At 36.2% G+C, this 16,560-nt stretch overlaps 1 protein-coding gene across 15 annotated transcripts in view; it reads right to left on the bottom strand.

Moving 5' to 3' along the window:
- The window catches only part of LOC149068077 (uncharacterized), a 42,059-nt gene extending 26,932 nt beyond the window's left edge, over positions 1–15,127 (bottom strand). For 5 of the 15 annotated variants that reach the window (XM_089251508.1, XM_089251509.1, XM_089251514.1 and 2 more), the window contains exons 1-7: positions 15,015–15,127; positions 10,326–10,487; positions 9,263–9,389; positions 5,954–6,063; positions 4,253–4,416; positions 1,979–2,100; positions 123–292 (exon numbers count right to left, since the gene is read on the bottom strand). In XM_089251508.1, coding sequence (XP_089107634.1) covers positions 123–292; positions 1,979–2,100; positions 4,253–4,416; positions 5,954–6,063; positions 9,263–9,389; positions 10,326–10,462 — 830 coding nt within the window. In that variant the 5' untranslated portion in view covers positions 10,463–10,487; positions 15,015–15,127. Of the gene's footprint in view, positions 1–122; positions 293–1,978; positions 2,101–4,252; positions 4,417–5,953; positions 6,064–9,262; positions 9,390–10,325; positions 10,488–14,925 lie in introns of all 15 variants that reach the window. The other 10 variants (XM_089251506.1, XM_089251515.1, XM_089251519.1 and 7 more) reach the window with 5 other exon arrangements.
- Positions 15,128–16,560: the final 1,433 nt, after the last annotated feature.

Genomic DNA, 16,560 nt, shown 5'->3' with positions numbered 1-16,560 from the left:
ATTGAAATAACAAAAAAAAAAAAAAAAAAAAAATGCAAAGCGATACACAGAGATAAAAAAGTAATGCACACTAACAATTAATAACAATAACATTATGTAATTATAGATTAATATAAACGTACTCATCCAACTTAATTTTAGCAATACGCTCCAACTGCTTATATGTTTCTATCAGGCGCTTACATTCCAACATCATGCGGCTGTGATATGTGATTACCCTCTCCTGATAGAAATCAACAAGATCTAACATGCTTGAACCCTCCACATCTTGAAATGTCTGTTCTAATGCATCCTATAAAGAAAAAAAATGTCTCTAAAAGATCCATGTGAACATTATACATAAATTACCGTATGTATTCATATATAAGCCGACTCCTAAAAAGCAGTGCAGTTTAGAGAAGCAGATATGCCAACATTGCCTTAAAGCTCACCAGTAGTGATGAATGTTCAGCTTTGCCATGGGGGGAAGGTACCTCCTCCCCCCACACAGGACAACATAATCATAGTACAATAAAAAATAATCACTCAAAAATTTAATTTTTTGAAAAATTTTAATTCAAAGTTCATTAAATACAGCACCTCAGTGGCACTGGAACCTAGAGGGCTCAGGCCATGTGTGATCCCTCCCTAACTTCCAAAACAATGTTGCAAGGTCACCAAGTCCCTTAATAATTCATGAATATTCAATGCAATCCCAACCTGCATACACCATTGTGGGCCGTATATATGGACGTCTAGCAACCCTAGACCCCCAATCTTTGTTTTCTTCGTATCAGAGCTACTACAGCACTTAAGACAAAACATTCTCTCCAACACAAGCTCCCAGAGCTCGACCATGCACTATGCAAATGAAGCTGGGTCCAGACCAGCCATGCTGAACCATTTAAAAACCAGTTTATAAAACAGCATGGGTTGGACGGAAAAAAGGTTTTTGAATGTTTGGGCATCTAGTAGAGAAAACACCTTCGTGTGAAGTTTTGGCATGACTGAAGTCGTCCATTTCACCTGCAGCAGACGTATGCAAAATCTTGATCCTTTTTTACAGTACATGCAATGACTATAAATGAAATGGATGACTTCAGTAACATCACAAGCTTCGTGGGGAGACTTTCTGCTTTAGAAGATGTTGGTAGAACGGCGGATTTAGACGCAGCTTTACAGATTGCTACTTTTCAGATCCACATTTCCTGTATTTTTCTCACTGAAATATGGCACCTACACATGAAAAACATCATTGCTTACTGCGATTTGCAGTTGTGCTCTCTATTTCCTAATCATTCATCAATTTTGGAAGTAATTATCAAATTTTTCATAGATTGAATTGTTTGGCAACCATTAGCATATTTGGTATCACAATTTCCTATATGATATATAGTGACTTGAAGCATGAAGGCCAGGCCTAATTTTTACTTAAACACAAGAAATTAAATTATCAAGAAAAATAAAGAATAGAATGAAATAAAGAATAGAATGAAATAAAGAATAGAATGAAATAAAGAATAGAATGAAATAAAGAATAGAATGAAATAAAGAATAGAATGAAATAAAGAATAGAATGAAATAAAGAATAAAATGAAATAATAAATAAAGAATTAAATTATCAAGTCGGCCTGCCAATTATCTGTGGCATCGTCATGAACCATGGGTTGATAAAAGGGTTAAAGCATTTCCCACCCTCATACTCATTTATTGTATCTCCATGCATTTCATAAATATTACTCTGAGGAACTTCTAACAAATTGGTACATGTAGGAATGTGTGTTCTGTACCAAGTTTGTTTCTGAGGAATGATTGTTATATGTTTAAGAAGTGCTACCATCTTTCTTCCTATTTTGGATGTGAACAATTCTACATTTGATATTTCAATGGATTTCAACCCAACTTTAATAATTTTTTTAAATAAAAGTGATTTTAGGCAACAGATCCTTATAAGCAATGATGAATAAAGTGAATTTAAAGAAAAATAACAAAAACTTGCTATGTATCCAATAGCTTTTATGCCTTCGCTCCTATCAACATTCATGCGCAGCACTTTACAGAACTGAGACAAATAATAACCTGCGACATCAGTAAATGTCAGAAGAGCAGATTCTTTGATGCCTAAGAAGATACAAAAACATGTTCATCAAACATTCAAGCGATCAAATAATATATCATATCATTTAACAAAAATGCTGCAAAATAGAAGAACATGCAAGGAGTGGTAAAAAAAACTGGTTCACATAGTTATCTAAATAAAAAAAACAGAGGCATAGATAGACAAGTCATACGTTCTAAAATATACAAAATGCTCCATTGATTTCAGGAAAAATAATACAGAGGGATAATAAATAACTCAGATAATTACACTACTACTAAACCATACATGTACCTTGTCCATATTCCTCTGTGGAACTTCTAACGAATCTGTACATGTTGGAATGTGCGTGTAGTGTGAAACCTGACATGAAGTCTGTTTCTGTGTAATGCTTGTTATGTGTAGTGCTGCCATCTACCGCCAGTTTTTTCTAACTATGAGTGAAGTGCAATGGTTGAATAATTGTATAGTTGTAGGCCTGTTGCTCTCTGTGGCGAGACTTTTCAATGTGGAGATCTGCTCGCATTGGAACCTCGAAGTTGGGAACCACAGGAAACCAACTTCAGCCAACCACTGCGGCAATGGTGGGGGTTCGAACCCGGATCCTCATGATGCGAGTACGTCACTATGACCACTATGACCACCACAGCCGCGGCTGTGGTGGTCAAGTGGTCAACAAACAAAGAAAAGAAGCATTGTTCGTTAGTTCATGTTGTTCCTTCCCAACTTTTCTCCTGTTTCTGAATTCAAATGTCTTAGCAAATATATATATTGCACTTAGAATCTTTTTTTTTTTCATCAGGAGGAGACATGGGGCAACAACTTTCTAATTGGGTTTTTGAGCACAAGGTGTCTGTATAAAAAGTTATTTTTTATTTTAATAACTATACAAATCCCCTTGCAACATAAATGACGTATCTGAGGTCTATAGGTCGATATGTTATTTGGATACTTTTTCCTAATAGGATTTATGTCTCTAGGATTAACGGTTTGCCAATAAAACGTTGCAAGGGAAATTATAGAATTGCCCTGTGTAAGTGTTCCACTGCACAGAATTACATCAAAGACTATTATACAGTATATGCTGCTTATAAGAACAAATTTTTTCCCATTTCAATTCTTTTAGCCAAAGATTGTTCTCTGGTAAAAACATAGTTACTTATTTTTTTCCCAAATATTCAAGTATTACATGAATATAAATTTCTTATTAAATACAGTGACACCTTAGCTCATGCAGCCCCCCCCCACCCCCCTCTTAGACTGAGAGCAAACTACAAAGTGTTTCAAAAAGAATCATCCGATTTAAAAAAATCATAACTATTCAGCTTTTAACCCATTTTGATCTAATAATGTATACGTAGAAAAGGGGGAACCTAGAGTTTCACACAGTTGCTGACAGATAGTGCTAACTCTCTTTCTTCGGCCGCCACTTCAAAGTTTGTGAAGATGGTGATTCTTTGTGGTGCAAGCTTTGCGAAATGTGAGTCCGTAACAACTGTTCATGTTTTTCGTCGACAATACCCTGGTGTTGAACTTACCGCTCGAGCATTAGGCAATGGTATAAACAATTTTGAGACACATGGATTGTAAGTGTAAAGAGAAATCCTCTGGCCATCCCTGCATGTCATATGAAAATGTGCAGCACATCCGACAGAGTTTCGCATGTAGTCCACAGAAATCCCCTCGCAGTGAAGGCCCGTCATTTGGGGGGTCGCCCCCCCGGGCTTTTGAAAATACACTAAAAATGATATATATATAATTATAAATACATTGAGTATATGTTCTTTGCCCCCCCCCCCCAGAAAAAGTTGAAATGACGGCCCTGTCGCAGTGGATGCAAACATACTCGCAACAAAAGCGTGGGACAAATTTGACTACCATATAGACATATGCAGTGCATCCCAAGGTGGACATATTGAGCACTTTTAATTTGGTTTATGAAAAAACTTTATGATTAGTCATGTAATATAAAATTAATCTCAAGTGTCTATGTTCAATATTTTCATAACATGTGCATTTCAAATCGGATGATTCTTTTTGAAATACCCTGTATTATAAAATTCACTGTATTGACTGAGACCAAGATGGTCTCTCCGAGCAGTCATGTCTGTCTTTCTGTATGTATGACAGAAAAGAACACATGTAGTTGAGCATTTATTGCTGTGAATGACTCACCACGAAAACCAGCATGCCCACTCAATGCTATGACAGCCTTCTTCAAAATCTGATGAGCCACCAATTCAGAAACTGGGGGTGGGGAACTTCCAATCCCTCGCACAAAATTACTTTCCATTCCTCTTCGATTAGCATTTTCACTGTAAAGTGGTGCTGCAAGTGGCCTGGAAAGTGAAATGAAAATCAGATCTCTACTAGATGATTCAACTGCACACACATATCATTTCTGCTATCATCAATAATACAAATGCTGCGTCTGAGTGGTTTGAATGCTAACCTCCAGTATTCTGAGAAGTGAGTATAATAGAAAGCTATTTGGAATCTTTTTGCAGTGTTAATCTATGCTTTACTTGGGTTCTCTCATGGCATGACTATAGTGTGACACAAATGGAAATCTTTACATGAAGAGAAGTTCTCCAAAATTTGGAATAAACATACTTATTGTCCATTCATCCTGAAATATTTTAATTTTCTCATTTCACCATCTCTTATTGCCTTTACTATTTAACTTGTTTGATTGCTCCCATTGTAATGCAGTCATTTTATGCACATGAAAAAAATCAAAAGGTACTTTACAGTCACACAGAATAGTCATCCGAGAACCAAAAGACACCCAGGCTCTACCACACAGAGTAAATTTAAGCACATTGTCCCAGGGAACTGGGGTGCCTCCAGAGATTTATTGAATATTAATATTATATGGAAGAAGAGTCATCCACTCTCACATCGAGAGGTTAACGATTTGGTGAGATGACTTTTTCGCAGTGTTTTGGCATCATCTCTATCTCCTTCTACAAGTGGTAATATTACCACTGTATGAGAAATGATTCTTATAAAAAATGAGAAGGTATCAAACACACGAAGCTTCAGGACATCTTTTGGCACATTAGAAAGATTCCACATTGAACTGGTCTATCATGCCCATTGTTAACTGAACCATTGATGTTAAATTTATGGATCTTTTAAGGCGATGGTAATCACTACTTCATAGAAAACCAACTCTGTTGCATCTGAGTGGTGCACAGTGGTAAGCTGCTCGTCTTCCACCATGAAGGTTACCATCAGGGTGCACAGGTTTGATCCGGGGGGGGGAGAAAATAAAAACAAGTCCTTTACCTATCAAGCCTGGGGCAATCACGATAGATGCCATCTTCATTTTCCATCCAGCTCTATCGATAGGAAATCGACATATGGCAATATGACCAGATTTGGTGTGCAGTAAAGTAGCCATATCACCATCACAGCAATTCACTACCGATCGAGTTGGTCTGAAATGTTTCTCTCCAGAGAAAGTCATGTTATACTTCTGTCCTCGTCTTGGACAGAGGGGACTTTTGGAAAGAGCAAATTGAGGCACCATTCTATCGGTGGTCGCCTCAGGTTTGATAGGAATGGAACTAATCATCTATGTCGTTCCCCAGAATCGAAACCACAGACCTGACAGTAGCTTTGTCTTTTGGGATATGGATTTTATTGGGACAGTGAGGTTTTTTGCTGTATTTTAAAATAAGGAAAAAGTTCCCAATTTTCAATCAAAGAATGTCCAATACTGTAAATTCATAAATCTAAATTCCAAAAAAACGGATTTGAAACAGCCACAAATAAAAATATCTCAAATATTCATCTCTGAAACAGGGTCCATGCTAACATTAGGTACCCTGTGACAACAAATACAATCATGTTTTAAAAACTAAAAATCACCTTTGGATTTCCAATTTGACTAAATCCTCAGAATCCATGCGCTTCAAAATTTGCTCACTGACTTCAGGCATTGAAGGTAATTTTGCGAAAGGGAAGATTATTTTTTTTGTCTAAAGAAAAAGGTGAAAAAAAAGTGTTAATACGCATTATATAGTAGATAACAAAAGCATAAATAGCAAATGTTATTCCCAAACTTTTAATAGAGCTGTCATTATAGTCTGGTTTCCCAAAGCAGAATATACCAAAAAGTGTAATTTAACAGACAGAACAATCAAGAATCTTAAGAAAGAGGAATGCTTTCAGTGTTTTTTCTTTTTACTCTATATAATGGAGAAACCTTGAAGATCTACAAATAATACTGAAAATCTGTACAGAAATGGGAAAAGGGGGGGGGGGGTAGAGCATTTTGCTGGCTAACCAACCGTTAACCCTAGAGGTATACTTCCAATTAGAAAGTCTCGAAATAACATATAGTACTCAGATATGTCAATGTGATTCGTGTTTCAAGGGGTTGTAAGTTATTAAAATAGGAAAATTAACTTTTTTTCTTATTTTAATAACTTACAACCCCTTGAAACATATAGTCTTCATGTTCCCTAACGCGAATTGCAAAGTTTCTGTCCAGTCTCTGATTCCAACAAAAAAAAATCCATGTTTTCAAGTGAAATATTCAAATTCAAAAAATGGAGGAAATTTGGGGAAAAAAACTTAAATGCAAGTAAAATGGGTTTTCCACATTTCCTTCGTTTTTCAAATTGAAATATCTCAGTGAATATTGCACTTACAAACATGTAATTTTTGTTGTTGGCATCAGGAGAGAAAGGGCAATAACTTTGTAACTGGGTTCTTGAGCACAGGGTGCCTATATGAAAAGTTTATATTTTAATTTAATAACTATACAACCCTTTGCAACATGAATGGCATATCTGAGTACTAAACATTACTTGGAAACTTTTTCTAATTGAAAGTATACCTCCAGGATCAACGGTTTGCCAGTGAAATGCCATACCCCTGCTTGATATGCACCCTGTATTTAGGTCATGAAATATAGTTAGCAATGAAGTTTGTTAAGAATTCATGGTGAGAAAAATTAATTAAAATTTTAACCTCTTAAGAGATAGCAAATCCGACAAGGCATTTTGCCTGTTTCAGCACTTAACTTGATATTAATGCTTGACAATCGCAAAATTTTTCATCTACTTTGGTAGCTCATTTTCAACTTGGACAAGCACTGATACTCAGAAGAATTTTCTTGTCAATTGCATTTTTCTTGTTTTATTTGTTTCTCACTCCCTTTTTCATCAGTTTTATGGGGACAAACAGATTTATAATTAGTCTCTGTTTTGCTAGAGCACGCATTGCATTCTCAAAGCAAAATCTTCAGATGAAACACTACTGCAGCTTGATGTTGCAACCATGAAATTTGGATATTTTTTTTATTCCCCCCCTTAACTCTTGATCAAACCTTCCTTCTGGTTACCTAATGCCAGGAGAAAGACATTTTTACATGTTTTGCAACTCTGATTAAAAATAAGCATGTTGAAAATATGTACTTCTCAGAAATAATAGATGTCTCTGAACTGAAACGTGATAAAAGGAAAATAATTTTCAATTTTATATTTTATCACACAAAAAAAATAGCCAGGGGAAGGACATTTAATAAAAACACTCGCCTGGATAAATTTAATTTCCTGGATAAATTTAATTTGTGAATTAATTCACAACTCTAATTGATTTAAAAGGAGGTCCAAGTGATGGCTACATTCTTCTTAACCTTCTCAATACAAAATTTGATAGGTGAGTGAGAACTGGTGTTGAAGGATTTGAACCAATGTTTTCCAAATGTCATAAATGGAAAAAAAAGCTGGGGAAAATTTTCATTTGGCTATAAACTATTTACAAAAATACTCAAAGTTATAAAAAAGATGAAATATGAAAGCATACTGGTCATAAAAATACATATATAATGGGAAAAAATAATATATTTTAGTTTTAGGATAGAAAGTTATCATTTTGAAATTTGAAAAATGGGCAGGAGAGCAGCCAGGAGAAGGACATTTCCTTAGCAAATGAAAATTTGTTTAAGAAAATTTTAAAAATCTGTAGACGAAAGCCCCGCATATTATAGCTAGCAGCTAAATAAATTGAATGGGATAGTATGATAGGGAATTCCTATCATAGTACATTTTCAGTTAGCTGAGGGTACATTGCAGAATATCCCGCTTTGAGGGTTTGGTTTTCCAACACAGTGGAGCTTTGGTTAACGAGCAATTCACATGACAAGAAAAAACTTTGAACAAATTTTGACTCGATTAACAAGTGATGATTTCATTGCGAGTTAAAATTTAACAATGTTTTTACTCAGTTACACATTATCATAACTGAAGCAATTATTCTTTGTTTTTGTCAACACACATATAGTGGGATTGTGGATAATCTCCTCCTGGGCAGTCTCCAGTCAGCATGCTCGAAATACTAAAATTTTGGGTTGTCCTTACATTCTTTCCCAAACAATAATAAACAGGGTTATGTGCTATGTCGCCAAGACTAAAAAATTGTGATTACCACCTAAAATTTTACATGGAGATAACTTAATACAAGTCTGAGGACAACACAAAATTTCTGGAAATTACACCAGTAGTCAACCAGCATGGGGCAAGTCTCACTAAGTTCTGGAGAAGTCAGGAAAAATACAGGGGCGTAGCCAGAAATTTTGTTCGGGTGGGGACCAAAGTGATAGAACAATAGATTTGGCCATCTTTTTCCCTTTTTTCGGGGGACCAGACCACAAGCCCCCCTGCGCTACACCCTTGGAAAAATATGCATATATTTGGGATAGTTTTTTCTTGAAAAAAAATTAATCTTGTCATCCAAATCCCAAGGAATTCGGCTGGCACTTGAGTTCAGTTTTCCCAAGCACTAATAATTGCACATAATTTTAGGTGTCAGTTCATATATTTTCAGTCGCCATGGTGACCCAGGATCTTTTAAGCCCTTCGTTATACATAAAAAAAGTATTTATACACCTAATTAAAGAGATATGTATGACAGTTTCTTTTATAGCAATTCTTCTACCAATTCAAATTTGATCATAATCGAGAATTAATCTTTTTTAACAAATTCGACTTGCATAATTATAGTATCAAACATGTTATGTATGACTGCTATCCACACAGAATCTAACCTGCTGTAGCACTGCGTGTTTCCAAAATATAGTCTTGCTTGTAACATGATTGTAATTTTCACACAAAATCAAGGAAAAATATTGAAGCACGAAACCAAAATTCATCTAAAAAATCTTTTGCTCACTTTTTTCTTCCTAATTTGACTTTTCTTCTCAGCTATAATTTGCTCGAGTTTTCTTTTGTAATCCACCAAATGCACTGTGTTCAATATCATTGGATCTGTTTCAATGGTTATCATCTCTGGCCATTTTCTGGAATTGAAGGGGGAGAAGGTGCAAAAAATAAGGCACTTGAAAAATAAATTCACAAATCATATGCAAATATTTATAGTGTGCCCACTGAGGAATAACGACTGCATGCTGTAGAGTCTCCATCAAGAGAGGTATCTTGCCAGATCAAGGTCAACCTGGCCCCTTATACCTTTCTCTGACACAGCACAGCCAATGATGGGTAAGAGACCCATTGAAACTTGGGATTTGAAAACACTTTTACATAATTATCCCAATCTTGCATCGAAGTCCAATTTTTTCTTATTTGGTAGAAAAATTTACAGGTGATTTGGACCTTTTTTCTAGATTTTTGGGAATCCCCTTGGGAAACTGAGGTGACACTGAACCTATTGCTCCTAGTTAATTGAGGCTCTACTATAGGCATGTATCTATGTCACATGATGCTTCACAATACTATTCCTCTTTCTTAGGTAGAAGAGATTTTAAAAAGCTGGTTTTCAACACAGCTATGCCGTGCAAGCTCCACACTCAAATCTTTAGCACTATTTTGGCAAAACTATTAGAGTTCCCGCTCGTTTTAATGATTCCCATTATTCCATCGAAAACAGTCATATTAAAAAAGGCGAATACATATAGAATAGTCATCATATGAAAGCATCTATAACTTATCTTACCGATAAGATAATATAGAGCATAAGTTATAGGTGGTCGTTATAAGCAGCATCGGCTGCATCATATTTCTTGTGTATATATGGGTCATTCTCACAAAAAGGGACAACAGCAACAAAGTTTGTTTGAAATTCGTGGAGAAAAAATTTGATGTAAGAATGACAATGTTAAGAGATAGGGCCGTTAAAAGTATTACGTCAGCAGATTTTCAGTCATTTTTGACACCCGTGAAGTTGAAAATTATCTATAATTTTTGTTTAAAAAATTGAAAACAAAAGGTGGATTTACCTTCCCGTACCAAATCCGGAGCTTGGCTGAAACAGTTTCTCTTCCTTGACTAATCCCCTATATTTCAATTTTGGTATTGGTCGCACAGATACAGGTTCAGGTGCTACATCACTTTCTTCTGGCCCCTGAGTAGACATATTTACCTCATTCCTTTTATATGACCTAAAGAAATAAAATAATAGAGTACACGATGCATATTTGAAACAAACTTTCATTTCAAGTCTATGCGGAAACAAACTTTTCATTTTATACTTATTGATTACTGAGCACAAAATTACGACAAGCACAGGGTCCATTACTACTGGGATGATGACAATTGCACACCACTGGGTGGTGGGGGCGAAGGTTCAAGATAAAAAAAAAAAAATCTTTTTAACCCTAGAATACTAACTATACATCTCACAGAAGTAGAGGTATTGGCAGTTTTAACATGCTGTTTTCATCAGCTTTTTTTAGGTAGTATTCTAGGGATAACATTTTGACTGATTGTTCAGGAAATTGAAATTATGAGAGAAATCAAATTTTCTATGAAAGATGGGGATGGGACGGTTTGTGATTTGGCCAAATACAGAATATAAATTTTCTGAAAATTCATTGCAATTACAAATAAAATTGTTGTTTTTAATTAAAAACTTTAAAGGATTGAAGTTGAATTTTAATTAGGCAATTCATTATTTGAATAAATATTGATAATTTGGTAACTGAACTATTTTCATTGCCATGATGCTGACAATCATGTTTAGTGATGATATGCCTATATTTTAGCATTATAGTATACAGTAAAACCTTGTTAAGTCGTCACTCCGGTTAAGTCGTCATTTTTCTTCAGACCCTTCCAGCTCTCATAGACCACAATGTTATTAAACCCTCGTTTACTCGTTGCTAATTTTGGTTAAGTCGTCACTATGAAAAAGTTTGAGAAAGAGGAACAGACTATTTTTATGGCTCCCATTAAAAAAAGAGCTTGTTAACAGCATTGCCATATGCTTAAAAGTCACCATAAAATCCTATATACCCAAACGGAACAGTTTAAGTAACGGAAGTTACGCTGGGGAAGTTCATTTGCCGACTAAAGTTTTTGGAACGTTGGGGGACTGTTCAAGCTAGATCTCATTTCTGCCTGGGCTCCATTGGAGAAACTGGACAAACCGCGAGACACCCAAGCTCTGTCGGCTCATCTCCGGCAAAACCAAAATTTATTGATATGTCAAAGATTACATATAGTGCAAGGAAATCAAAAATGATGTAAATCGAAGAATCAAATTAATCAAGTTAAAGTGCAACGGGCATGGATAATAAATATAATCATGGAAAGCATGGACTCTCATAATTTAGGACTTGAAATTTAAACAAGACATATCTGTTGAAAAAAATTAGACATTCTTTCCCAAGTTGAGGTCTTCTGTTTACTTTTCCCTGGCCAGGGCCCCTCCACCAAGGCAAAAAGTGTCTGAGATTACTTTGTAGTTGTATCATGAACTACTGATGAAGAATTCAAACACTAAAATTAAATTTGATGTATATGTAAAATTAATGTGCAATAAAGAGTTTTGTTATGAAGAAAATCTACTTATATTCAAACAGTTGCTCTGTTGTCTAAATTAAAAATTACTAGTATAAATCAAAGTGTACAGTACATTTCACCACAATAATTTAAGTAATAAGAGATAAAAAATTACTATTATTTTTTCTTTCGCAATCTATAAATTTTATTAATATTGTCATTTTGATTCATACTTTAATAAATGTCATATTACTTTAAATTTATACGATTTTCATAACATCGCACATTGAAACTGACGGAACTCCGCTTAAGTCGTCACACCGCTTGAGCCGTCATAATTTTTCGGTAACTTGAGGTGACGACTTATCAAGGTTTTACTGTAGTTGTTATACACTATAGCATTTATTGAATTTTTTTTTTTGTGAAACACTTGTTATAATTTTGCATTTTGATTAAGAAAATGTCAACCATTATTTACTCTCAACTAGTAACACGGGATTAAATTTATGAATCATTTTCTTTTTTTTCCCCTTTAGATGCTCTTTGCCCCTTTTGCCTAATTTTCAGTATACAGTGATACAACAAAGATAGTTCATTCCAGAGTCACATTTGTTAACGGAAAGAAGATTTTCCATAGGTTTTGTTGAAAAACAGTTTAATTAGTTCTGGGATTTGCAAAAAATTTCAAAGTAACTTCTATAAAATATCAATAAGCAATATAAAAAATTAGAAATTAACTGAAAGCTGAGATAGAAGCCTTCACAACTGAATAAAGAATAATTTAAAATTTTACACTAGGTTAGTCTAGTACTAGGGGGAGAGTGAGGTAATACTGCCTCCTTAAGACAAAAACTTTTTTTTTTAACTTAAACTGGTAAGGTCGGTAAAATTTTCGAAGGTCAAGAATCATCATGAATCAGAGAATGTCAAATCATTCCATAGTTTCCCCTTCAGTGTTTATGCTATGCTTTATTCAAATTGCATATTTTATAAAGGAAAAAAAACTTATATTTTGTCCAAAATAAGTCTGTAGAGAGTAGAAAATTATTTTACAGTCATATTTTAAATAATCATTATTTGTATAACATAGTCATTTTAAACATTACATGCGATTAACGTGTGTATTTCCAATGGGAATTTTTGTATTGAAAAACAATATTTGAGGTTTTTTACAAAGGTTTTTGATGTGACAGTTTAAACCGTCAAAAACCTGCAACAACTCTATTAGAGAAATATTCCCTGCAACACTACAACCTAGAATTCTACCCCACTGCCACCACAATGGTGGTCACCTGAAGTTGGTATTCTGTGGTTTGCAAGCATGAATGTGAGCCGATCTCTTCCCTTAAAAAGTCTCACCACAGAGAGCTACAGGCCTACAAACGGGTTGAATACAATCATTAAATTTCACTTCTGAAACATAGATGGGCAACACTGAAAAATCACTACTAAACCATACATGTACCTTGTCCATATTCCTCTGTAGAACTTCTAACGTATTGGTACATGTCGGGATGTGCATGTCTGGGTTGTGAACCTAAGGTGAAGCTCGTTTCTGTGTAATGCTTGTTATAATGCTACCATCTGCCACGTATTTTTTGAACTACGAGTGGAATGTAATATTTGAAGATTTTACCATTGTAGGCCTGTTTCTCTCAGCTGCGAGACTTTTTAATAGGGAGATCAGCTTGCATTCGCACCTCGAAGTTGGGAATCACAGAAAACCACCTTCAGCCAACCACCGTGGGATGTCAGTGGGATGACACTAAAAAATCAGACACAACACTAGATATGCACTCAAACTGTTAGGTGCACACATCTACGCTTCCAGAACAACTCAGTAGGTAGTAAATGTTGTTGTGCTCAGTTTAAAAGAAAAGAAAAAAAAAAAAAGACTTATACGTAGGGGAGTGAAGGGTCGTGATGTGTGCTTGGTACGTGGGTTGGCTGAGCAAAGCACACCAGCCGCCATGGCCATGGTGACAACTAGATGCTTGGTCAGCTGGAGCAATCACAAATTTTGGCACCCCTTCTTAATATTGAAGGAAAGGTTAGAGGGTGAAATTTACACCCTTTCTGGTCCAGCACTTAGGGCACCAGACCCACCTGATTCCCATCCCCTCCCAGTTACAGCTCTGGTCAAGACAAAATGAAAGCAAAATCGCATCACATCAACTATAAAATAGATGTGCCAATTACTGGTTTTATTTATTAAATAACTAAGCCCGGAAGTGAAACAAACCTGCCATACATATAATAAATGTGTCGTGTCTCTGAAAGGCCTGGCAAGGAGAGTGCTATCACCGCAAGTGATCTGCCACACACCGAATAAACATACGGCTTCGTATACATATCCTCTATGCCTATTTCAAGAGTTTCTGAAACTTTTTCATCCGCAAAACCCCTTACCCCTAATCAACGCTCATCCGTGGCTCCGCAGAGTAGTTAAATAATCTCTTTAAAAAGCCTTTGTCAAGCCACTGCTCCAAGGCAGGGCCGCAACTAGATGCTTGGTCACCCGGGGTAAGCGCGCATTTCGACGCCCACTTTGTAATGTTGAAGAAGTTTCAGAATCAAATTTGCACTCCCTTGGGTCTAGCACCCAGGGCACGAGATCTGCCTGCTTCCCCCAAGGCGCCACCCTGACAAAGGTTGGTGGCACACCAGGGTGCCAGCCATGACACAGTTTAAGAACCTATTGGCCTTATAAAATAGGCCTCAAGGCCTATTTTATAAGTACCATTAAACAAGAACTAATAAGGACAATAATTTCAATTGAAGAGACTGGTAAGTAGATTGCTCAATACAGAAAAACAAACTAATATCTAAGAATTATAATCTAATTATCAAAGATTCATTATCACAACATAGAAACAGCAATCAGGCCCCTTCTATTCAAAAGAAACGAATCGCTATTTTTGTGTAATTTGTTTATTTGGTACTCAATTTAATGTATTTTTAATGGTTGAGATGGGAATCTAGACAAAATTCAAAGCCGGTTTTGATTGGCATTGGATAGCATGCCTTTATCCGGACTCGAACCCCTGGGCTTTAAATATCATTACATTTAGTCAACACGATAAATTAATACATTACACAAAGCGGAATGACAAAACGCTTGAGCTCATTTAGCGGTGAATGAAATGAGACTCTTGGGCATCATATAATTGAACGTTAACCAATACCTTCTTGTTTACAAATTGAACCCCTGCGAGGATATATATTATTTTCTGATGAGGAATTGTATTCCAATAGCTAGAAATCCAAGTACTTATTCCTTGTGAAAAGTTGAGTGAGCCTGTCATCTGTTGGCGAAAATTAAGAACAGTCTTGAAGCTTTAAACGGGTTTCAATTCCCGTTAAAGCCGGGTTTTCCTAGGAACAGGTTTTTTTGCGCCGCGTGAACCGAATTAGACCGGCAGAAACGTGTTACGTAATTACGCTACGCGTTTGTGTTTTCCAAGGGTGGCATCATATCAGGACCAAAGCGCTCGCAGAGAAGTGCTTGCTCTTCAAGCGCTTTGATCAGGACGGCTATATTACGTTATATGGCCTTAGCATCAGTTACTCTGTAGTGCATGCTCCGGTTTGAAAAGAAGGGAAAGAAAACAACAAAAATGAAGGGAAGATCGGTGAAACTCGCGGCGCGCGACGCATTTGACTCCTCCAGAAGCAGTCAGCCAATAACGCCCGACGTAAAGCGCTGTCGTGAGCCGTATTGTGCTCTATAGGAAAACAGCCACACTGCTTTTCGTACTGGTGAGTGGATGGCGTGTCGCGCTGGGTGATTCACGTCGCGCGTGGCACAGAAAACCTGCTCCTAGGGAAAACCCGGCTTAACAGAGTTAACCCGTCGTATGTCGCAAAATCCTATCAATTTTTTAAACGAAATGCATTTCAGGTTTCTCTGCGCAGAAAGTAGCCAAAAAAGGAAGATACGATTACATCAATGCTCAGTAATAAGAAGGAAAAAAAGAGACGTCTGTACTCTGTTCGCTCTAACTTGGGTCCTGATGTAAATAAACCGCTGTACCAATTTTTGATGTCACTCCGCATCCTTTATCTCTATTGGTTGTAATTTTACCCGCCCCTTCATTACGTGTTCCGAACACGTGCGTTTTTTCCTCAAACGTGAGATTGTAAATTCGTTATGAAAAATTTTCCTGGAAATTTTTTTTTTCACTGTTCTCCAAATGAAATTAAAACTGTTGATAACACTAATTAAAATAGAAAGAGGTATATATCTCCCAAAAAAAAAAAAAAGAATTCGATAAGGTATTCTGTCGTTATCATGGCACACTCCTCAAGAGTTGGGATGACAGGGCTCCAGCCTGGACATTGCCTGCGACAATTCTTGTCATTTTTTTAAGCTAAGAGTTTACTATATAGAAGGGCTGTTGAAAGGTTGGTCTGAGGGCCCGCCAAAGATTACATCCTGGGGGAGGGGGGGGGGAGGTCTTGTGGCAGGATGTGGGGCCATGGTCGTTACAAAAGTTTGTGCGAGTTGTTTATTATTTCACGGCAGATAGTGAGGAAAAAAATCCTCATTTTTTTTTTATTACTTTCTTTTCTTCAGAATTTTACAATTTCATTTCTGAACTAATTTACGCCGTATGATTTTGCTGGGCCGGATATGCTAGAAATGTGAAACAAATCATGAACAACTTACCGTTGTGTTGCCGCTTTTTATTTTTCTTGCGGGTTTGTATAATTAAATATTTCTTAATAATC

The sequence above is a fragment of the Pholcus phalangioides genome, unplaced genomic scaffold (genome assembly GCF_987345545.1).
Source record: "Pholcus phalangioides strain wild (caught in Gottingen) unplaced genomic scaffold, Ppha-v1.0 ptg000027l_1, whole genome shotgun sequence".
Taxonomy (NCBI): Eukaryota; Metazoa; Arthropoda; class Arachnida; order Araneae; family Pholcidae; genus Pholcus; species Pholcus phalangioides.
The sequence above is the reverse complement of the archived record's forward strand: the minus strand, read 5'-3'. Positions and strand labels throughout refer to the sequence as shown.